General features: G+C 35.7%; 3 protein-coding genes across 5 annotated transcripts; 1 reads left to right on the top strand and 2 right to left on the bottom strand.

Annotated features, from left to right (window-relative positions):
* Nucleotides 1-485: 485 nt before the first annotated feature.
* LOC150036536 (uncharacterized) lies at nt 486-2,947 on the bottom strand. Its single transcript, XM_090312977.1, has one exon. It carries the CDS (start codon nt 1,948-1,950, stop codon nt 979-981), a length of 972 nt encoding a protein of 323 aa, XP_090169103.1. The 5' UTR covers nt 1,951-2,947; the 3' UTR covers nt 486-978.
* Nucleotides 2,948-3,603: 656 nt separating this feature from the next.
* On the bottom strand, nt 3,604-6,595 carry LOC120075223 (Protein phosphatase 2C family protein). Its single transcript, XM_039028434.2, has 6 exons — nt 6,401-6,595; nt 6,205-6,305; nt 5,957-6,127; nt 5,695-5,865; nt 5,402-5,581; nt 3,604-4,228 (listed from the first exon to the last, which is right to left on the bottom strand). The coding sequence occupies exons 1-6, from the start codon at nt 6,549-6,551 to the stop codon at nt 3,737-3,739; spliced, it is 1,266 nt and encodes a 421-aa protein (XP_038884362.2). The 5' UTR covers nt 6,552-6,595; the 3' UTR covers nt 3,604-3,736.
* Nucleotides 6,596-6,933: 338 nt separating this feature from the next.
* LOC120075031 (uncharacterized) lies at nt 6,934-11,677 on the top strand. 3 transcript variants are annotated; one of them, XM_039028174.2, is made up of 15 exons: nt 6,934-7,105; nt 7,428-7,520; nt 7,610-7,727; nt 7,881-8,042; nt 9,203-9,307; nt 9,589-9,672; nt 9,739-9,854; nt 9,965-10,066; nt 10,153-10,266; nt 10,369-10,425; nt 10,544-10,610; nt 10,713-10,766; nt 10,867-10,941; nt 11,060-11,095; nt 11,241-11,677. In XM_039028174.2, the coding sequence occupies exons 2-15, from the start codon at nt 7,501-7,503 to the stop codon at nt 11,358-11,360; spliced, it is 1,230 nt and encodes a 409-aa protein (XP_038884102.1). In that variant the 5' UTR covers nt 6,934-7,105; nt 7,428-7,500; the 3' UTR covers nt 11,361-11,677. The 3 variants fall into 3 exon arrangements, with proteins under 3 accessions (XP_038884102.1, XP_090169112.1, XP_090169111.1); XM_090312985.1 differs by lacking the exon at nt 6,934-7,105 and adding an exon at nt 7,114-7,254; XM_090312986.1 differs by lacking the exon at nt 7,428-7,520 and having other exon boundaries at nt 6,963-7,105; nt 7,521-7,727.
* Nucleotides 11,678-22,579: the final 10,902 nt, after the last annotated feature.

Raw genomic sequence — 22,579 nt, 5'->3', positions numbered from 1 at the left:
TTTATATGAATCTCTCATAGAAGTTAGCAATATAAAATTAAAATAATGTATACCTTTCTCAAATCTCACAAGTTAAAAGGGTTTTAATTCTAAAAGTTTTAAATTGAATACTTTTACCTCTGTCTCTGTGTACGTAACATAGAAATAAAAGATCTCCAAGGAACTCTTTTCAATGAAAGTCATTCGCCAAGCCAAAGATGCTTTTCATAAAGAAGTGAGGCTTATCCAGCCAAGCATTTGACTACAATTGTCCCTTCATTCTCTCTCTCTCTCTCTCTCTTTTTTTGTCATTATACATTTCAAAAGTTAAAAAACATTAGACAATGTCTATATCCTATCGATTAAAATTTCCCTTAAATTATTCTATAACCATATTTAGGAATTAATATCAAGAAGGAAATTAAATTTAAAAAAGGCCAAAGAAAGTTATAGAAAAAAGGTAAAAGTGCACCAGTAAAAAGATGTACAGGATGTAGATATAGATCTTATGAAATTTATGAAGGATATATTCATATGGTAGCGTAAACATTTCAATGCAAGCTTATAGTTATAGGCTTATAACAAAACACAAAATAAAAATTAAAAAAATAAGAGAGAGAGAGAAAACAAACCGGTGAGTGAAAGATTATAATGGATTGGTGAGATGGGCAATGAAGATAGGGATGATAATTGGGCATGAAGATGATCTCTTATCTGGCATGTCTAATCCTGTCCTTTTATAATTCAATCACTCTATGCTTACCTCTTCTCTTTCTCTCTCATGATGGGTCCATTTGTTGCTCATAAATCTTCTAAAATATTTTTTTTTTTCCCTCTTTCTTTCTCTCTCTTTCTTTCTCTTTTGTATTCTTTGATTTTTTCTTGGGAATTGGAATTGGGAACTAAATCTGGTTTATCAATTCTAAATTTGTAAAAACAAAACCTGCAGAGAACCCACTTTTGTTTTTACCATATCTTTTGATTTGCATTCAGCATTCTTCATTCAATCTTCCAAGCATACAGAAATAAACAAAAATTGGATGATCCAGCAGCATGTTCAACCTCCCCAGAAGTAGAAATCACTTCTCTAATGGACATTCCTGTAGTTGATGTTAAAGAAGAGGGTGTAGGAGTAGGTGATGTTGATGGAAGTGATGATGATGGAGATTCAGACCATGATGAGATTGGCCTGAATATGAAAAGCCCGTACCTGGGACCAGAACCAAACAGCCAATCATGGACATCCCAGTAAACTTCTAACCTTGTTCTGCTGATTAATACAGATTCATTGCCTCTGAACTTCCAGTGAAGGTGCTTGATCTTGATTACTGGTTGACCATCGATTCTTATCTCCAGTTCTGGATCGAATGAATCAGAGAAACTGGGATTTGTATTGACGTTGATGAACTCAATTGAGATGGTGTGGAGTTTGCCTTTCTCATGAAATTGAATTCTGGTGGAGAACATTTTCTTCCCAAATACATGTTCCTTCTTTGAAACAAGAGTTGGCTCTATCAAAGCTGGTCGACAACCTGTCTTTCTGAAGGCATCTTTCTTGAGATCCCCAATAAGCAAAACAACTTCCTCTTCACAGACAACTGCCACATAGTAATCTGACTGTGGTTCTGTCTCTCCATTGAATTTTGCACTCTTGAGGTCCCAAACCACATCCACAGCTCGACCATCGACTTCAAAATGCTTAGAACCTTGTTTTCTCCAGAAGTACCATGGCTTCATCTCAACCTTACACTGATATTGCTCGTTTCCTTCTGGTCCTTGAACACAGATGGAAAGACCATGAAGTAACAGATTCTTACACCAAGTTATTGTAATTAGACGACACTGACCAACGATCTTTGTTTGATACACTGACATAAACACACTTTGACCTGATCTGATTACTGAACCTGGATCATTACTTGGTCTCTCCCCAAATGAGAAGCAAGCAGGAATTCCAATTGAATCGTGCATGGCTTACAAACCTACTTGTTTTTAGAAGATGGAAATGGAGTTTGGGCTAAACTAGCTGAAAATGATGACAGTAAAAAGCAGAAAGGAGGAGGCAGAGAGAGAGAGAGAGAGAGAGAGAGAGAGAGAGGATCTGGACTAGAATATCATTACCCCCTCCCCAGAGATCTATTTCATGGACGCTGACAGACAAGTTCTTGGCAGTTTGTGTTTAGCAAGAGGAAAGAACCCATTATCTGAACTGGCAGCTCTGAATGTGGAAAGGGAGGGACGAGGAAGAAAGAACTGAACGCATTTTATAATGAAAAATACCTTCTGCAAGCTGTGCTGAGCTTTTCCATGTTCCCTTTTATTTTATTTTTTTTAAAGAAAAGACTACAGAAATAAAACTATTTCATCTGCTGTACAAGTGATTTGGCCTCAATAATGGGTATTAACGCCTCCCATCTCCATAAAACTTAACTTTTTTCATGCACGGTAAAAAGCAGACAAACCCCATTTCATCCAATGTGAAAATCCCTCAAAAAAGGGAGGAAAAGAATTGATAGAAGAGGGAAGATTTTAGGCAGTCTTGGAGGTACAGAAACATGTGAGTGAGTGAGAGATGGGAAAAAAAAGGAACTTCATTAAAATTTGAAAATCATTTGGGATTACTATGTGGCAGATGCTATTCTAATACTATAATGAGATCGAGATTTGTGTTTTTCACCTGGGTTTCTTCTCCCCTGTTTGAACTTTGCAGTGGAACTGTTGGGAAAAGTGACGTGGCAAGGAATCTGCAATATAGATAATGTAGAAATGTAAAGAGATCTGTAGTTCAAGTAGCAGAGGAAATGGTCCAGCTCCAGTATTCACTGTATGAGTAACAACAAGTAGGATTACTTTGAAAGTAGAAAACAATAAGCCATAACCCCACATGTCTGCAGTTGAACATGAAGAATACAGAGAAGAACCAAAAAGATATCAGACATCTTCAAGTTCCCTATATCCGAATGACTTGTGAGTCATTGTGTATGACTAACCAAAGTTATAATTATAATGATGAATAAGAGCCAATGAAACATGGGGATGGGGCTAATCGATGAAATTCTTTATATTATTTAGTCTACTCCGCTTGACATCACCTCCATTTAACTTGGGTCAATATTCAGCTTCACAAGAGTTATCTCCAACCCGATCCTGTACTTTTGTCCAGTATGATTGACCCAACACAGTTCTGCAACAATAATCACTTAAAGCAACAATTTTAATCCTGCCTTAAACATTGGTCATCTTCATAATTTAAAGCATCAGTATTATTGGATTTTCTGTGAGCACAGAATTTCGCATTGTTAAACAAAATAGATATGAAAAGGATGTAGCATTACTGAAGAAGGGGGTGGTGGGATTGAATTTTAATTGGTGTAGACGTTCACAAGCACCAACATTGAATAAAGAAGATATTTCTTTTTCTTATATTATTGACGATAGCAATCAAAAAACACATACAGTCAGTACAAACTTGGCACCCTCATCATCAAACCAATTTCAAAATATTTTTAAAGTTTTTTTATATTTAAAAAAATGTCTACATAACCTAAAAGAAGGGCATAATTCAAGAAAAAAGTTCGGCATATGATTAGAAGTAGAAAGAATCAGAATCTACCCGGCTGGTTCTTACTTTGCAAACCAAAAATGAAATAATCAAATCTGCTTTTTGTACACGTTTTTCTGTTATAAATACACAATGGTGAAAGTTAAAATCTTTTTTTTTTTTTTTTTTCCAGATCTAACACCAGATCAAACAAACTTACAAGTTACAAGAACTCTCAAATTGACTCTTGCACCTGAAATATTTCAAGTCGATTATCATTACGGTAATGTCATCCAGACTACCCCTACTCAGAGCTAAATCTACAAGTTCCTTACAAGCAGCCACAAGTCTGCTGGAAGTGGGTATCTTCCTATAACAATCATTATTCTCCTTGGGTGAAAAATCTAACTTTATCTTTTTATGTCTGACCAATGATATTCTCCTTGATTTCGATCCAGGACTTTCAATTTCCCAAGCGTAGTTATATTCACCTTCTCCACAGCCTTCCATTGGCTTCTCACGGATTGGAGATTGGCCCACACCCATTTTCGGTTGCGTGACTAATGAAACTCTCCGTACCTTTGATGGACTTAGATTCGCAGAGCAATTGGTGTGGCTGATGCTTCTCAAGGAACCTTGTGATAGCCCAAAACTTCTATCCATCAACTGTGATCGTGTCACAACATCAATAATCTCTTGATTTCCCACCTACGAAATTTTGTAACTCCAAAGTTAAACATCAATTACCAAAACAACACAATCATCTATCCTCTGATTGATTTGACATTCAAAAAGTAGTTTTATTCTCAAGCAGGTTAACAGCATTACTGAAAAACTCCCCATGTAAGTGATTGAGTAATTTAACAGATTTCTTAAGACTCTCGTCTACTTCATCTTTTTGTTCAAGTTTATTCCCTGTTAATGCCCCAGGAGATCAGGTATTATTGCCGGTAAGTAAAGTTGAAAGTCAATCATCTGCTCTCTAAATTTAGAAATCTCATTATCTTCTCAGGACACAAATTCATTATATTATCCTCATAACTCAACCTACTTTAACATATATGGTCCACAGAGAGTACTCTCACGTGAACGTGATGCATTTTGCTGAACATTAGTAAAAGATAGGGTGACCAAGTACAGATGTATAAATGTGAGCATGTATATTTTCTTTTAATATTCTCTTCTAAAAAGTTATTTTGTTAATATTTGTAACTATTCACAGATAGGACTTTCTTTTGTAATGAAATGGTTTTTGTTTCCTATTAAAAGAAAAGTTATTTTGGAAATAAGACAGTTAGCAAACTTATTTCCTAATATATGCCCTAAAGATGATTTTGTTACAATTTACAACATGTCAGATATACATCATCTATCGAAGAGATACTTCAACTTGTTTGGTTTTCTTTTTATGCTGGATTCTTTTAAATCATTTTTTGAAGAGCTGGTTTCAACTTGTTTCTTTCAAATTATATTCTCACTCATCATTGAAACGAAGATTTCATACTTCATTTAAAATGAAACCATCTTTTAAAAGTGATTTCATTCTGAACTGTAATAAATTTTTTTTTTTTTTAATTTTTTAATTTTTTTGTTTTACAGGAAACAGAAAATATATTTCAATGAAAAGCCATTCACAATAGAAGGGAGATGGGTTATCCCAAAAAAGCTAGGTGATTCCAAAAGGGCTTCCTAATTGGCATTCACATTTTAGTACAACAGGAAGTGGAGAAATTCAAACACACACTATATGCCAATTGAGCAATTTGCAATTGACACTCACAAATTTGTTTCCAAACTAACGTATTTTCCAAACAATCTTTGTAAGAACACAATATTTTAAAAAATAATCCCTTGCATATGTATATGAGAATTCATCCATACCTTTTCCCATAGCCCATCAGTGGCTAGAACAAGAAATTCCATGTCTTCACTAAGAAGTAGGACCTTTGAATCAGGCTCCGCCAGCATCCAATCCTTCAAATGAGCATCTCCAATGCTTCTAGAAACAGACAGGACTCCATGAACTCTCCATGCCCCCCTATGAATCTCAACATATCCACCCTACAACACAATTTTGAATTCTCTACCATTACCATCATCTCTACTCATGATAATCAAGTTCACTCTAAAACATTTCTTTTAAACAGTATATAGCAACAGTTAATCCTTAGTACCTTGTTTTCTATTCTTTTCCGTTCATCCTCCTGTTCAACTCTATGGTCTTTAGTTACTGCTTCAGCTACTCCACCTCTAGAAAGAACAGCCCGACAATCTCCCAAATTGGAAATAATAACTTCTTCTCCTTGTATCAGAGCTGTGACACAGCAGACACCACTGCCTAAACCCTGCAAAATGATGGGAATTTTATAAATCAGTAGTTCAAGATAGACAAGAAATTGCAATGGAAGGAGAAAATCTAGCTGCATTTGCAATTACAAGATTCAAGAAGTCACGGTCCGTTTTCAAGAAAGCGGCTTTAATTGCATCCTCCTTCTCTGCAGATCCCGCGCAATTGCCCACCACTTCAAGTATGTTATTGTGCAAATTCTCTGCAACAAATTTCGCAGCCTTCCTGCCTCCATGGCCATCATAAACGCCAAAAAAGGCCTACAAATAAAAGACAATTCATTACAGACATAAATTGAATTAAGCTGGTATAATTTAAATAGAAGTAGCTCAATTACATTATTCAAGTGTCCTTTCATACGAGGAATGATCTTGTGAGTATCTTCCATGAACCTCTTCTTGCCCTTGACGGAGAAAACCCCTACATGATCTGCAAAATCTGCAAAGGCAAAGGCCACAATGAGGAGAAAGAAGCTAAAAAAAAATGACATTCATAGAAAGTTCAGGAAACTAAAGAGAGTAATTCAAGTTCACCATTCCTACTGAAAGATACGGAATCAGTTCGGGGAGTGGCGTCTTCAAGTTTGTGGGCTTGAATCTCCTGCAACACCGTAGGGATCTCAATCTTGGGCGGTCTTTTCCGCTTCAGGCTACAAGAGGAATCGCTAAATCGCAATCCATTCATCTTCTTCTTCTTTAGTTCTTTGTCCAACGGCTATGTTTGAAAAATGTGAGCGAAACTGCTAAATACTTTTAAACACACACTTCACGCCTTGCCCGTTGCTCAACGGCCGTTATAGCAACTTTTTTTAACTTTCTAAATTTAATTACAAATTAAGTTTATGTTCATTAATCACACAGTTTTTTCAAAAAAAATTACTTGATTTAGATCTTAATATGTACATGCTTTAAAATCTAGATGTAAGTATGTATTTACTTTTTTGCCTATTCTTGTGAATTTATTAATTTAAAAACAAATTTAAAAATGAAAAAAAATATTATAATTTAAGAAGTCAATTAACCATGATGTTTGAATACTTTAATGAAAAATTAATGATCGTAGTTAAGTTTCAAGACGTCGTTGACTGTGTTTACTGGGGGCCTTCGAAGAAAGGTCATCCTTGAAAAAAAAAAAACTCAAAGGAAAATTGTTTTCTTTGAGATTTCAAGATTTCAACGTGATCCACTTCTTTGTTCTTCCAGATCTTGCTCAATTATCTGGGTTTCTTCTTACTCTCGGTTAGTCTAACCTCATTTATTTCTCTCTTTGATCTTTAATTCATTTTCCTTTTCAGCTCGCTCGAATACCTTTCTATGCTTGTGCTTAGAAATTATGATTTTTTCTACTTTTTCTTCCATACTTGTGAAGTCTTCCGTTAGCTGAAACAGTAGGGCTCTTTAGTTTATAGCTTCGAATTCTCTACTGGCATTTACGAGTTTTTCGAATTTCAGTTTATTTCTGTAGTTCTTTCGTTTTCGGGGGAAGGGGTCTTTCTAGTTCTTTTATTTGGATTTTTCTTTCGCTTCCAATAATTGGATTTTGATTGGAGTCGTTCTACAGTTTTGCAGATAGACTTTGTGTGAATTTGGCTTGGGGTGCTATACTTGAAATCACGGAAGAGGTGGATGTTAATATGGGCAATTCGTCACGCAGGTCTAGGATTCTGTCTTTTCCTATTGGAGTTCATTTATGTCGTAAATCTAGTTTGAAGCTTAATGGAATCTCACTCTTATTGGTTGTAGTCCCGTCAGTAGACTACCCAATGATGCCATGAACATGAAGCTTATCGTGGCTGCATTTGTGGGAGCAGTATTTGGCTTCTCCATTGGGTTGTCATTTCCAGTGCTGTCATTAACAAAAGTATGAACACTTGGCTTTCCTCCTCTCTGGGAGTGAAAGCCTTTTCTACTGCTTTACCTCTTACTCCCTACATTCTGCAAATTTTTCATTTTTTTTTCCTTATTTGGATTCTCTTGTATAATCATATGTGTTTTATTTTTATTACTTTGGCAGTTAAATCTTCCGTCCAATATTTTCCCAACTGTTGGTCTCACGTATATCAGTGGAAGAAGAAGCTCTGATCGCTCTAAGGAGTTATTTTTCAATGTTCGGTCCTCTGTCAAGAATAATAATAGCCACTCAAACCGAACACAGACTTTGAATGGAACATCAATGGTCATTTCCATAACCCTAACAAATGTCCATGACTGTTTGCTTACATAAATTAGCTGAATTCGGGACTTTAATATGTTAATGTTTGGTTTCAATTGCAGATGAGAAGTAGATTCACGTGCTCATTGAATATTTCTACCTTTACATGCTTTGTGAAAAAATTATTATATGATGCATTGTGTAATTCTCATATTTTCATTTACTGATAGGAGTCGCTGAAAGATATGGTCCATAGAGGAAATTGTGGTGTAGCTAATGATAAAACGCCTGAAAATTTGAATTACAGTTTTCACTCTACTAGACAAAGTGGTTTTCCAATTATGACAGATATCATTTCCCTATATTTTACAGTTGAATGCTTTTTTTTAAATGGATGTTGTTGTAATGTCTTGAATCTGTTATCTGATGCTTTGAACGACGAAGTATGGGGTCGTGTTTGTAATATTCATGTTATTTACGATTTTAACCCTAGGGTTTAGAGAAGTGCGCTATATAAACTCTCTAACGATAGAGACATCTTTACTTTGTAATTTGAATTATTATCTCTAGTGAATCTATTCTCCCTCTTCCTTATGGACGAAGTTAACACACTGTTAGTGAACCATGTAAATCTATGTGTTGATTTTTTATTGTTTTATGTTTTATGTTTTCTTTATTTGTCGTGTTCCATAACAGATGTCTTCACTGGTTTCTATATATTATGAAAACGACAATTAAAGAATAAAAAAAAGTACTAGAATCGATACACAGATATACGTAGTTCACTAATGGTGTGCTAGCTACGTCCACGAGGTAGAGGAAGAACAGTATTATTAGAGAGAATATTTTCTGAATACACAAACGGTGCATACTTGGTTGTTTGAAGCGCCAACAAACATATTCAAGGCATTCCAACACTATATTTTGCAGTTTGTGTGTGTGTGTGTATTTATTCCCGAGTGTTACAGACCAGTTCAGTAAATTAGGTAGAATAGATCTAATGGATCACCACAGATCAGTGTGGTTTGCAGTTGCTTAAATACCATCTTGTCGTACTGATTGTATACTTGCTTAATATGGAGTTTTAGTTGCTAATTGATTAGCATTCTTAGGCCAAAACCAATTGCAATGTGATTCCTATCTACATTTTATTCATTTGCACCTTGTGTTCAATTTTTGTGCAGATTTGGGACCCATCAAATCCTAGAGGTGCAGAAAGTCTTCCTCCAAAAATTATTTCTTCTGAATCAGATTTGTACGCACGTAGATTGTGGGGCAATCCTAGTGAGGTGTGTATACCTGCGAATAATGAAGTTTGTGTGACTTCATCTTAAAACTCTTCAAAGACCACTAGATATATCATACAAGTCTAGATTTGGTAATAATTTCCATTGTCCAATGGCTTACTGTTATTAGGATTACATAACTGGAATTGTGAGAGCGTAATTTTATATGAAGACGGGTTCTTCTAAGATACTGCTTAGCTGTAATGTTAAGTTAGATTATTCTTAAACATACTTTAGTAGAGTCTTAACATAAAGTTAAAGATTGATCAAAATGACTTTTGCAGGACCTGACCACCAAGCCGCAGTATCTTGTAGCTTTTACAGTTGGTTACAACCAAAGATACAACATTGATAGAGCAGTCAGAAAGGTCTGTATATGTGTATATTTTAGTTTGTGTTTATGTATTTGAGAGATTAATTATGATTCTCAACAGTTCTCAGATAATTTTGTTATCCTTCTCTTTCATTATGATGGACGAACATCAGAATGGGATGAATTTGAATGGTCAAAGCGGGCCATTCACGTCAGTGCTCGTAAGCAGGCCAAGTGGTAAACCATTGCCAATATTTTTTTGACGCTGGGTTTTTGGGTAATTTAATTTATGTTCTGGACTATGTTCAAATCATGTACTGAATTTAGTTTTCTGAAATTCTGCCAAGGTGGTATGCCAAACGATTTTTTCATCCTGACATTGTTGCACCATTTGACTACATTTTCATTTGGGATGAAGACCTTGGATTGGATCATTTTGATGCAGAAGAGTGAGTTTGCTACACCTCGGATTGATAATGTTCTTTGTGTTCTACTTCTACCTTGTCTGTTAACTAACACAAATAATTCAACTCAGATATATAAAACTGGTAAGGAAGTATGGGTTAGAGATTTCACAGCCTGGTTTGCAACCAAGTAAAGGTTTAACGTGGCGGATGACAAGGAGAAGAGATGGGAGTGAAGTTCACAAGTAAGAGTAATAAGATTCTGAGATTGAACTTTTTTCTTCCACTTCAGAATAATTATATTGACTGTATACTTCACTTCACTTATTTTACTGAATTTCCTTCAGAGATACAGATGAAAGACCAGGATGGTGCATTGATCCTCTTTTGCCTCCCTGTGCTGCGTAAGATATGCTCTCAAGTGTTGCTTGTTGCCATTCATTGCCGTCCTCTATTTTGACTGATCTGATTCTCGAAGTTGTTGGCTTCTTATAAGTTATATTCAACATTTACTTTATGCAGTTTTGTTGAGATTATGGCTCCAGTTTTTTCCCGGGAGGCATGGCGATGTGTTTGGCATATGTTACAGGTTTCAGTTGGTTTTAATCCTCCCATGCCCCCTTTTTAAATTCCTCCTGCATTCTTTTCCACTCTAATTTATCTATCGTACATTTTGTGGTTTTTGAATTAGAATGATCTGGTCCATGGTTGGGGTCTTGACTTTCTGCTCAGAAGATGTGTGGATGTGGGTGGCCTAACTTTGTCTCATGTTCTTCTTTGATCCGAATGTCGTTAATGGAATATTCTAATTGTACTTTCATTATACTTAATTTCTTTTTGAACAGCCTGCACATGAAAAGATAGGAGTTATTGATGCACAGTGGATTGTACACCAAGGTTTGCCTTCACTTGGAAGTCAGGTAAAGGAAAATATTTGGATACCTTACCTCTCCCATTTTCCTTGTAAATAACAGTTTTCAGTATTGTTGGGTAGAAAATTTAATTCCTAATTACCTCCTCATTTTCCTTTTCCGGCAGGGCGAATCACAAAATGGAAAGGCACCATGGGTAGGGGTATGTGACGTTCTCTGTGTCTCATTAAGGCTGAAACTCTCTTGTTTTTCTTATTAGTTGTTTGTGTCAACCAACAAAATATCATCATTATATTGATTGTTTACTATTCTATGTATCTACTGATATCTTATGGCAATTTTGTTAGGTGAGTGAACGGTGTAGAAGAGAATGGACAATGCTTCAGAGTCGTTGGACAATTGCTGAGAATGCTTACTTAAATGATGTTGAGGACGGGGTCTTCCCTTCACATTCCGTAATGCATTAGAGAACAGATCTAGTAACCCTTTGATTTGTACGATAGTACGTATATACTTAGCCAAGATTTAACTTCAGAAGGTGACATGAGAGAGCCAAGCTCTTAAGTGATTACTTGATCAATTTTTTATTTGTACAATTCAATTCAATTTCCTTCATTTTGTAACATTATCATTAAGAATACAATTCTCAAGGGCTTGTAGTACTTGAAACTTTGCTGTAACCTGATAGTTAGACTAGCCAACAACAGAAAACTTGAATCTAGATCGACATGATCTACATGCAGCCTTTCAATTCTGATTTAAATGACTCAATTATTTTATGTGAGATTATGGTTTGTTTTGGTACCTTAAGCTTCCCTGTGAGACTAAAACATGGCAATAGTGGTATGAACTACTGTACTATAGGAAACAGCAGTGAAGATGATTACCATAAAAAATGAGCCGTGTCATCAGCAAAGAATAACTCGGCAACGGCTGCAGCAATAATTTGAACTTATGGACATGGGGGAGACAAGAGGGGATGGAACTTGCACCGGGACGAGCTGGCATAGGTGGTCGTAGAGCAGAGGTAAATTGTTCTTCATTGAACCAGTTGGTGGTTGTCCTGTTGTAAAGTGCTGTCTGATATAATATAATCTCTCTCTGCTTTGAGAATATATTTTTGGCAATCTGCTTTATATTCTCCATTAAAGGCACATTTCAAACTCTGCATTTGACACACAACATGTTGCAAATTGAACACTGGAATATGTTGTTTTGATAGAATCATAAAGCTTATGATAGTGATGTCTTTCACCCTTTACCCTGCAGTTTTAACAAAGTAATGTCCAAATTTTATCAGGGATCCGGATTACAGTACTGGTAGTGAACAAAAAGAAGGGAGATAAGTTAATTCTCTGCCCTCTCCCTGAGAAAGCCATTGAGGTGTTTCACCTTTCTGCATCACTTTTGTTAAATAATTCAAACCACTATAGTTTAAATAATCGTAATTCACCCTTCTCCTTTTATTTTCTTTTTTAAGCACATGAATGCTGATGTGCAGCCAAGCCATGAATAGTATGTAGCCTTTTTTTTTTTAGCCACTTTTTGTTAAGGAATGAATTGTACTTTTTCTGAAAGAATCAACACATGATTTTGATATTAAAGTGTAGCCTAAGTTATGAATAGTAAGTAGTTCTTTATTTGATGGTCCTCTGTCTGTAAAATCGTAATTGTACACCCTGCTTTATTTCTTTTGATTTTAGTTTATACATTTAAATTTTCTTTTCAAGGATATGAATTATGATGTGTAGTTAAGTTATGAACAGCATGTAGTTTTCTTTTTTTAAAAAAAAAAAAAAAAGGAAAAAAAATGTACTTTTCTTAGTTTCTAGTTGATGGTCTTGGTCCTATCTAAATGATCATTTATTGTACACCATTTTTCTTAATGTCTTTTGATTTTAGTTCTATACATATTAATTTTTTTTTCAAGGTCATGAATAATGACGTGTTAGCCTAAGTTATGAATAGTATGTAGTTTTCTACTTTTCGTAAATGAATGAATTATACCTTTTCAAAAGTATGAATACATTATTTTGATATAAATGATTGTAAATAATGCACCATTATTTTCATGAGAATTAGAGGTATAGTTAATTAGGTGACAGATTAAAGTAGTTTTTGAATAATATATTTAGACAGCACACAAATTAATGAAAAATGTAGGGAAAAGATGAGTTTTAAACTTTTAAGTTTATCTGATAAACATTTGAACTTGAACAAGTGTTAGAATTCAATACGTCTTAAAAATTAAAATTGAAATTTGGAAAAGTGCATAAATAATCGCTGCACCAAGAGGTTGTTACAATTGCATCGACAAACTTTTAATTGGATAAAATCACCCTACAATTTTAACACTTTATTACAACACAATTATAATAATGTTGGAGGTTCTAGAAAATTACACAAACTACCAAAGCTACAAGTATTGTTACCATAAAAGCTTTGAATTAGAGTAAGCACTATGCAACTCTAGTTATTTATTTATTTAATTATTTTTATTATTTTAAGTACACCCCTCGTTTCAAAGTTGTGTAGCGCTTCATAAGGCAATGGTGTGAATACCTTCCTCCTTAAAATGAAATTCCAATTAATACCCAATAATATAGTTTCATCCAACCATATGAATACCCATAATTAGATACAAATATTAAAAGAAATGGAAATTATACTGGCTTAATTCTATAATTTAAATCGACAAAATTAAATGTTCAGATTAAAATTAAGCCACTAGAAGCTAAGATTTGGAGGGAGTTTGGGTTGGATTGTATGTGATTCTTCGGACTCTCCATTAGTTAGTAGTGGTAAAACTGTGAAGAATTTCCATTATATTCTCATTTTTTAAGTTGAAATGGTTGGGATTGATGCTCTAAATCTCGTAGGATTTAGTAGTTTGTAAACACATGTATGAATTAACATTTGTGATGTAATAATATGAGATATTTTCTTCACTATTGTCTTTGAAATATGAGATATTTTAGTTGCATTAACCACAAACCAATAAACTAAGATCCCTGGTTATCGTTGTAAGTTAAGCACGTATGTGATGACATACAAGTGGATCGTGCTTTAAGTGATAATCTAAATGGTCTGTAGTATATGGATAAAGGAGGAAAACTTTATCCTGTTGACGCTACAAGTGTGGCGCGCTTTGTAGATGTTACAAGTGTTGTAAAGTGCTACAAATGGTCTGATCCTGACCATTCATGTATTAGACATGCGAGCGGGGATGCTCTATACAAAAGACTTTGTATAAGACCGAATAATGAAATGTCTAGTCTCATTATATAACGCCGTTCATGACAGAGACTTTCATTTCACTAGGATGACCATAGGTAACATGACCTTAATCCTGAGTGAGTTGGGAACTCTTGCCTTGAGGGCGGTCCTTTGATTTGTATGGGTGCGAATGGCCAGATCGCCGACTCAAACCTACCATTTTGAGGATTTGACTGATTGAGGAGCTGGGAACTCAGCTATACAAGACAGAATTATTGGGGTTGATGCCTTAAATCTTGTAGGGTCTAGTAGCTTGTAAACAGATGTATGAACAAACGTTATGTGATGTAATAATATGAGATATTTTATTCACTACAGTCTTTGAAATATGAGATATTTTAGTTGCATTAACCACAAACCAATAAACTAAGATCCCTGGTTATTGTTGTAACTTAAGCATGTATGTGATGACATACAAGTGGATCATGCTTTAAATGATAATCTAAATGGTTTGTAGATGGATAAATGAGGAAAACCTTATCCTGTTAACACTACGAGTGTGGCCTGCTTTGTAGATGTTACAAGTATTGTAAAGTGCTATAAATGGTCTGATCCTGACCATTCATGTATTAGACATGCGAGCAGGGATGCTCTATACAAAAGACTTTGTATAAGACCGAACAATGAAATGTCTAGTCTCGTTATATAACGCCGTTCATGATAGAGACTTTCATTTCACTAGGATGACCATAGGTAACATGACCTTAATCCTGAGTGAGCTGGAAACTCCTGCTTATGAGGGCGGTCCTTTGATTTGTATGGGTGCGAGTGGTCAGATCGCTGACTCAAACCTATCACTTTGAGGATTCGACTGAATGAGGAGCTGGGAACTCAGTTACATAAGACAGAATTGTTGGGGTTGGTGCCTTAAATCTCGTAGGGTCTAGTAGCTTGTAAATAGATGTATGAACAATCGTTATGTGATGTAATAATATGAGATATTTTATTCACTACAGTATTTGAAATATGAGATATTTTAGTTTCATTAACCACAAACCAATAAACTAAGATCCCTGGTTATCGTTGTAAGTTAAGCATGTATGTGATGACATACAAGTGGATCGTGCTTTAAATGATAACCTAAATGGTTTATTGTAGATGTATAAATGAGGGAAACCTTATCCTATTAACACTACGAGTGTGGCCTACTTTGTAGATGTTACAAGTGTTGTAAAGTGCTACAAGTGGTTTGATCCTGACCATTCATGTATTAGACATGCGAGCGAGGATGCTCTATACAAAAGAGTTTATATAAGACCGGACCACGAAATGTTTAGTCTCGTTATATAGCACCGTTCATGATAAAAAATTTCGTTTCACTAGGATGACCATAGGTAACATGATCTTAATCCTGAGTGAATTGGAAACTTCTGCCTATGAGGGTGGTCCTTTGATTTGTATGGGTGCGAGTGGCCAGATCGCCGACTCAAACCTACCACTTTGGGGATTGGTCTAATTGGGGAGTTGAAAACTCAGCTACACATGATGGAATTAACTCCTTCCCCGATTTAGGTGTAAGTAGTAAATTGCTCCGTTGGAGTTGATTTTGCAACTTAAACAATGTGGCATCACCTTCTCTTGGCCTGAGAAGGATTTACTCATAGTAGAACTATGATGTATTGTTCATTAGAGGAATCAGTGGTACTTAAGGAGTTAGATATAATTACAGGGGCAAAACGGTAAATTGGTCTGACTGTACTTACAAGCGATTTGTGAAGGGTCATCGTACTGTTGATTGGTTATATCCAATGGACACAAAAATATATTTATAGTGTGAAGAGTGCAGTTATCGGTCTTTAGTGAAATGTCCGACAGTTAATGGATGGTGGGTATCGTGATTAAAGAGTTTAATCATCGTACTATTGGAGCTTCAAGCTACAGGTCCATAAGGTCCTCTTGGTAGCTTAATGGATTCATGTTGAGAATAAGTTTTTGGGTTAATTTGAAGTGTTCAAATTAACAAGAGGAAATTTGATTATATATGATATAATTAAATTGCATCAATTATATGAGATATAATTGGCTTAATGTATTAGATGCATTAATTGGAGGAATTATTATTAAATTCTATAAGGGAGAAAAAGAACTATGATTTATATATTGCATGAGATGTGATATTAAGACTATAGGTTATGAATATATTATTTATATTCATAATTAAATCAATTATGGGATAATTGGTTACGATTTTTTTCTCCCAATAACCAACTTAGTGGGAAGTTGTGATCAGTTATGGTAATTAATGGATAAATCAAAAATCGTTTTCATTTTTACAGAAGGTGATCATTAAGCGATTGAGAATCTTACGATCAAAAGAATTAGCTATACGATAGCTTGAGAACATACACGATCATGTAAGAGTTTTCTATACGATAGTCACTTGTTTTCTAATCGATCATGTACTCAGTCTATTTGATAGAATTTAGGTATCTTCCACTTACTCGATCGTCTACACGATCTATCAAATTCCTCCTACCCTCTACCAAATCCTACAGAGCCCACAACTCCTAGATTCTCACATCGAGAATACCAAGATAGGCTTATGGTGGTGTCTACTTACTGTTTGAGGGGTGAGTGTTTTTTGTGCTTGTTTGAGGAGATAGCTGAGGTGTGACATTCGTGTTGGTGAACGATTGTGCTGATAGATCGAGGGAACGATAAGAATAGTTCTTCAAGAGTAAGCTCTCTTAATTCTTAGTTGTTTTCCTTTTTGAAGCATGCTGTAATTTAGAGTTTATGCATAACTATTACTGTTTGACTGTAAATGTGTATGTTCTGTCACAATGGGGTTTGGAACGATCTCGCTTCCGCTCACAGGTCTCTTTGATAAGAGTTCCTTCAAGAATTCACTCCTTCATCTATTTAGAGATAAGTAGATACCTTAAGAACTGATTCCGAGAATTAAGCAATATGGCGCCACACCTTCTTTTGGCCCGAGAAGGATTTACTCATAGTAGGACTATGTTGTATTGTTCAATGGAGGAATCAGTGGTACTTAAAGAGTTAGATGTAATTATAGGAAAAAATGGTAAATTGGCCCGACTGTACTTACGAGCGATTTGTGAAGGGTCATTGTACTGTTGATTGGTTATATCCAATGGACATGAAAATATATCTGTAGCGCGAAGAGTAAATCTATTGGTCTTTAGTGGAATGCCCGACAGTTAACGGATGGTGGATATCGTGATTAAAGAGTTTAGTCAGTTATTTATGTACCGTTGGAGCTTCAAGCTACAAGTTCATGAGGTCCCCTTGGTAGCTCAATGGATTCATGTTGAGAATCAATTTTTGGGTTAATTTGAAGTGTTCAAATTAACAAGAGGAAATTTGATTATATATGATATAATTAAATTTCATTAATTATATAAGATATAATTGACTTAATGTATTAGATACATTTATTGGAGTAATTATTATTAAATGCGAATAAGGGAGAAAAAGAACTATGGTTTATATATTGCATGAGATGTGATATTAAAACTGTAGGTTATGAATATATTATTTATATTTGTAATTAAATCAATTATGGGATAATTGATTACGGTTTTCTCTCCCAACAACCAATCTAGTGGGAAGTTATGATCAGTTATGGTAACTGATGGATAAAATGAAAATCGATTTCATTTTTAGATAAGGTGATCATTAAGCGATTGAGTATCATATGATCAAAAAAACTAGCTATACGATAGCTTGAGAGCATACACGATCGTGCAACGAGCTTGCTATATGATAGTCACTTGATTACTAAACGATCGAGTACTAAGTCTATACGATAGACTATAGTCATCTCTCACTTACTCGATCGTTTATACGATCTGTGAATTCTTCCTACTCTCTACCAATCCTACAGAGCCCACAACTCTTGAATTCTCACATCGAGAATACTAAGGTAGCCTACTGGTGGTGTCTACTTACTGTTCGACGGACTAGTGTAGATTTGTTCTTGTTCGAGGAGATTGCTGAAGTGTGACGTTCGTGTTGGTGAACGATCGTGTAGTAAGATCAAGGGAACGAGAAGAATAGTTCTTCAAGGGTAAGTTCTCTTGATCCTTAAAACTATCCTTTTTTAAGCATCTGTAATTTAGAGTTTTTGCATAACTATTACTGTTTGATTGTAAATGTGTATGTTCTGTCACAATAGGATTTGGAATGATCTCGCTTCCACTCACTAGTCTCTTTGATAAGAGTTCCTTCAATTGGTATCAAATCCAGGTTGTTCTAATAGTCCAAATTCCATTGATGCATCAAATTACATTTACGGTCTAGGTGGGTTTTGTGTAGTCTGTAATACGTTTAAATGTTAGATGTAGTTGTGGATGTGAGTCAATGGATGTTTTGGGATGGTTGCCTCTATTTGTTAAAGCTTTCTTTACATTTCAAGTACATTTGTAAGGGCCTCTGTGTTTTTAGACATAATGAAAATGCTATCAAGTTTGTATTCAAATTGTTTGAGTTTGTAAGAGTCGTTCGTGAAGAAGCTTCAGTGTATGAAGATGTCGTTCTCATCGTGGAAGAAGACCAAGAGTTGGTCGTGTTGTGTAGCCCAGACTAAACGATCATTTAGATTTGGCTATGCGATTGTGTAGAAAATTTCTACCTGATTGTGTAGTATTTGCTAAACGATCGCATGACTGATGCTAAGCGATCGGGTAAAGTGTTTACTTGGTCGTGTTGCGTTGGCTACTCGAACGTGTAGACGTTGAGGTAAACGATCGTTGAGGTTTTAATTCTCATCGCATGTTAGGTAAGCGCACTAAACGATTGAGTACCCAGCATGCTTCATCGCATAGTCACTGGCTACTCATTCACTTGGTATACGATACTTGATGCTTGCTCCATGATCGTTTAGACGATCATGCTTCACCGCATAGTTGTCGTCTACTTGATCGTTTAGGCATACGTTATACGATGTGCGCTACACGATCACGTGGCCTTCATGCTTCATCACATAGTCATAGGCACACGATCCATGCTAAACAATCGTTTATTCTCGTTCAGCGTCACTAGACAATCACAAGGAGCTGCTATACGATCAAAGGAACGTTGCTTCACCTGGGTGGTTCAAGACTCGATTCGCCTGTTTGAACCGGTTGGCTCGTTAGTTTTGTAATAGATAGGTTTATTTTTTTATTTTTTGGTTTTTTAGGATAATCATCCCGATCCATTGATTCTTGATGAATGTATATGTGATGTATGTTTATTTTTATATGTCATAAAGTATGCCATATAGTTTTTAAAACCCACCATAAGTTATGCATTTGTCATGCATCATCTCTATATTGTAAGAGTTATGATATAGTAGCTTGTATGACTAAAATTACTTTAAAGCATGCTTATGCATCATATAATATAAGAGTTATATATAGTAATGAATGAATATTGCATGAAGCATGACACATAAGTTAATTTATAAAAGTTATAAATACCTAGTCAAGCTTAGCAATGTGAATGATTTTAGTTGTTTCTGTTTATAAGAGTTATAATAGAAATTAGAACTAAAATCAATAAGAAAGACATGCATGCAAACTTAGGTTTAATCAGGTTTTAAAAGAGTTTTAAAATTTGATTGAGATAGACTTAAGATCACGGTTCTAATGAGATTAGAAACATAAGTTTAATCTTTTAATCGGTTTAATAGGATTAAATTGACTAATAAAAGATTAAATATATATCAAATCTATCTATAAGGGACCTTTTGTCTAAAACGCGTTCTGTCTAGGCTGGGGTATTTAAGGTGACGGAAACGGAACACCCCTACCTTGGAACCTACTTGAAAAGGTGAATTAGATAGATTTGATGCATGCATACAAATTCGATGATAGTCTGTTAAAGTGTTTAATCGGACTTGATTCGAACTTGTTTAATTATCAAAAGCAAGAGTTGCTTTTTAGCAAATTAAACTTACACTTAGATAAAATCAGTAGCCGGATTGTCTAAGTTAATGAATCCCTAGCTAGAACATTCAGTGGAAGATACTTGGGGTATATAATACTTCATTAAACCTCTACATGTTTCCCCCTAATGTTTACACTGTGAGATCTATCCTCGGCCTCGTGTCACCCTGGGAGTGTCCCTCTAAATGATGGTGTTTGGGTACGTCAATACCAAGGTGAACGGAAAGAATGTTCATAGTAAGTGGGAGTGGGACGTGTGACAACATATCCCACGGTCTCTCTCATTAGGTTGGATAACTTTTTGTGCATCTCTTTGAGGTACCCTGAGAGTGTCTCCCTAAAGGATGGCAGTTTTGCACGACTCTTTATCTGATCTTCTGTAAAGGATAAGGTCGTTTTAGTCTCTTGTCCTAATCTGCTTTTTTCCTACAGTGGGTGCATTAAGGCGGGACTCTAAGGCCTAAGATGAAGGGTCACACTTACCAGACTTGTTAAAAGTTAGCATATTCAGGACCGAAAAATGGTGACTGTTAGAGTAAGTTACAAGAGTTGTTTCTATCTAATGGTTAAGAATGTCTCATCCCAGTTAAGAGGCACTTGATCACTCCATCGGTGATTTTTCTCCTGTCTCGCTGGGGTATCATTGCAAAATAGATGTCTTTTCATTTAGGGTACAATAAAACTATTTTGCTAAAACCTAAAATTAGTGTTAAAAGTGGTAGTGCAAATAGACTTATTAAGTCTGTTCATGTTTTTTCAGCAACTATTAAATTATGGCAACCGCGACATTAGCTTTATTAGCCGCCAAAAAACTAACTATCGACAACTATGATAGTTGGAAAAACTCAATAGTTACTATACTAATCATCGATGATCTTCTGTTCATCCTTACGGAGGAGTGTCCTCCTATTCCAGCTCTTACTACTGCATGAAACGTTCGAGATGCATATGAGCGATGGACATGGGCAAATGATAAGGCCTAAATGTACATCTTGGCCAACATAAACGATGTCTTGGCCAAGAAGCATGAACCCATGGTTAGTGCACGTGAGATCATGGAGTCCCTGAAGGGAATGTTCAGACAACCATCCAGGCAGCTCAAGCATGACACTCTCAAAAGCATCTTCAACTCCAAAATGAAGGAGGGTACATCTGATCGAGCACATGTTCTGATTATGATGGTCTACTTTAATATGGCGGAGATGAATAAGGCCCACATCGATGAGGGCAGCCAGGTTAGCATTATTCTGCAAACTTGCCAGAAAGCTTCCTATGCTTCATAAGCAACACTGTTCTGAATAGGGTTGATTACACCCTTATAACTCTCGTCAACAAGTTGCAGATGTTCCAATCCTTGCTGAAAAGCAAGATGAAGATAGTTGGTGAGGCAAATATTGTTGCATCATCTAAAAAGTTCCACAAAGGTTTGACTTCAGGAACTAAGCCTGCACCTTCTTCTTCTAACACTAGCAAGTGGAAGAAGAAGGAGGGTAGTAAGGGGAAATGGAAGGCACCGGCTGATAACGGGCAGAAATGCACGTTATCATAGTGCTAAGTTCTTAAACAATGTTGGCTTGCATTGATAAAACATGTTAAATTGTGTCCAAAAAGCATCAAATTCATAATATTGCGGTCACACGCATTCATCGCATAGGAACAATTGATTTTTGTGTTTTTATGCAGATTATGCATGAACGTAAGGCGAAAATTGCGATCATAGGAAATCATCGGTCGAGCGCAACTTCACCACAAGGCTTTGCGATGATTGTGCTTGCAAACATTTGCTCAAGAAGGATGGCCACAACTTGGTCAGTGCAACTTAGTAGGCGCATCTAGGTGAAAGGTATAATTAATCACGATGGGATAGAAAGCTGATGACAGTTGAATTCGAATTAAGTTGACAGCCGCTAACGAAAAAGTACATTCAACTTTTCGGTGACAAATATTCAGCACATCAGTCAGGAATTAAAGTCGTCCTATCTGTACAATCATGAGAGAGAAGCTGCCTTTCACCCTGGAAGTTCTATGAATATCGAAGGCATCCTTCAGAAAAGGGGTTAATCAGTTCACGAGTTCACATCTTATGAGTTTAGCTTGGTTCTTAGATTTTCTTTTACTTCAAAGCGGACATGAGAGAAGAAGGTTGTGCCAACAGATCGTTCCGGTAAGCTGGGAGAGCGCCGGAAGTTGCCAAAATAGAGAGAGGCCGATGCCTGCGGAAAGCAGGAATATCTTTGGAACCAAATAAAGATTGACAGTGTAAAAGCCTCGGTCAGCAAGGAATTGCTACAAGCTCTCTACCTTTATCTTCCATTGTTATTTTGTACTCAAACTCATTTATAAAAATTGAATTTTCTTCTCTACATCCACTCTCTGTTATTTACGCATGAGTAGCTAAATCTGTTGAATGGGTTGAGAAGCACTTAGCTAGCTTGACTGGGAATCTTCATTCTATGCGATTATCTTATATTATGTATGCTTTATTTGTCCATTAGAGATACTCAGGAGGGTAGTCT

This window comes from Benincasa hispida, chromosome 4, assembly GCF_027475165.1.
Source record: "Benincasa hispida cultivar pf3 chromosome 4, pf3_genome.v1.1, whole genome shotgun sequence".
NCBI classification, from domain to species: domain Eukaryota; kingdom Viridiplantae; phylum Streptophyta; class Magnoliopsida; order Cucurbitales; family Cucurbitaceae; genus Benincasa; species Benincasa hispida.
Note: the sequence above shows the minus strand (reverse complement) of the source record. Positions and strands in the feature narration are given on the sequence as shown.

Excerpts from the sequence above, each read along its gene's own strand:
- LOC150036536 (XM_090312977.1), bottom strand. The coding sequence starts at position 1,950 with ATGCACGATTCAATTGGAATTCCTGCTTGCTTCTCATTTGGGGAGAGA.
- LOC120075223 (XM_039028434.2), bottom strand. The coding sequence starts at position 6,551 with ATGAATGGATTGCGATTTAGCGATTCCTCTTGTAGCCTGAAGCGGAAA. Across the intron at positions 5,582-5,694 it reads GGAAAAGAATAGAAAACAAG|GGTGGATATGTTGAGATTCA; the intron begins GTACTAAGGATT and ends ATTGTGTTGTAG. Across the intron at positions 4,229-5,401 it reads CTGATGGGCTATGGGAAAAG|GTGGGAAATCAAGAGATTAT; the intron begins GTATGGATGAAT and ends AAAATTTCGTAG.
- LOC120075031 (XM_039028174.2), top strand. The coding sequence starts at position 7,501 with ATGGGCAATTCGTCACGCAG. Across the intron at positions 7,521-7,609 it reads ATGGGCAATTCGTCACGCAG|TCCCGTCAGTAGACTACCCA; the intron begins GTCTAGGATTCT and ends TATTGGTTGTAG. Across the intron at positions 9,308-9,588 it reads TGTGGGGCAATCCTAGTGAG|GACCTGACCACCAAGCCGCA; the intron begins GTGTGTATACCT and ends TGACTTTTGCAG.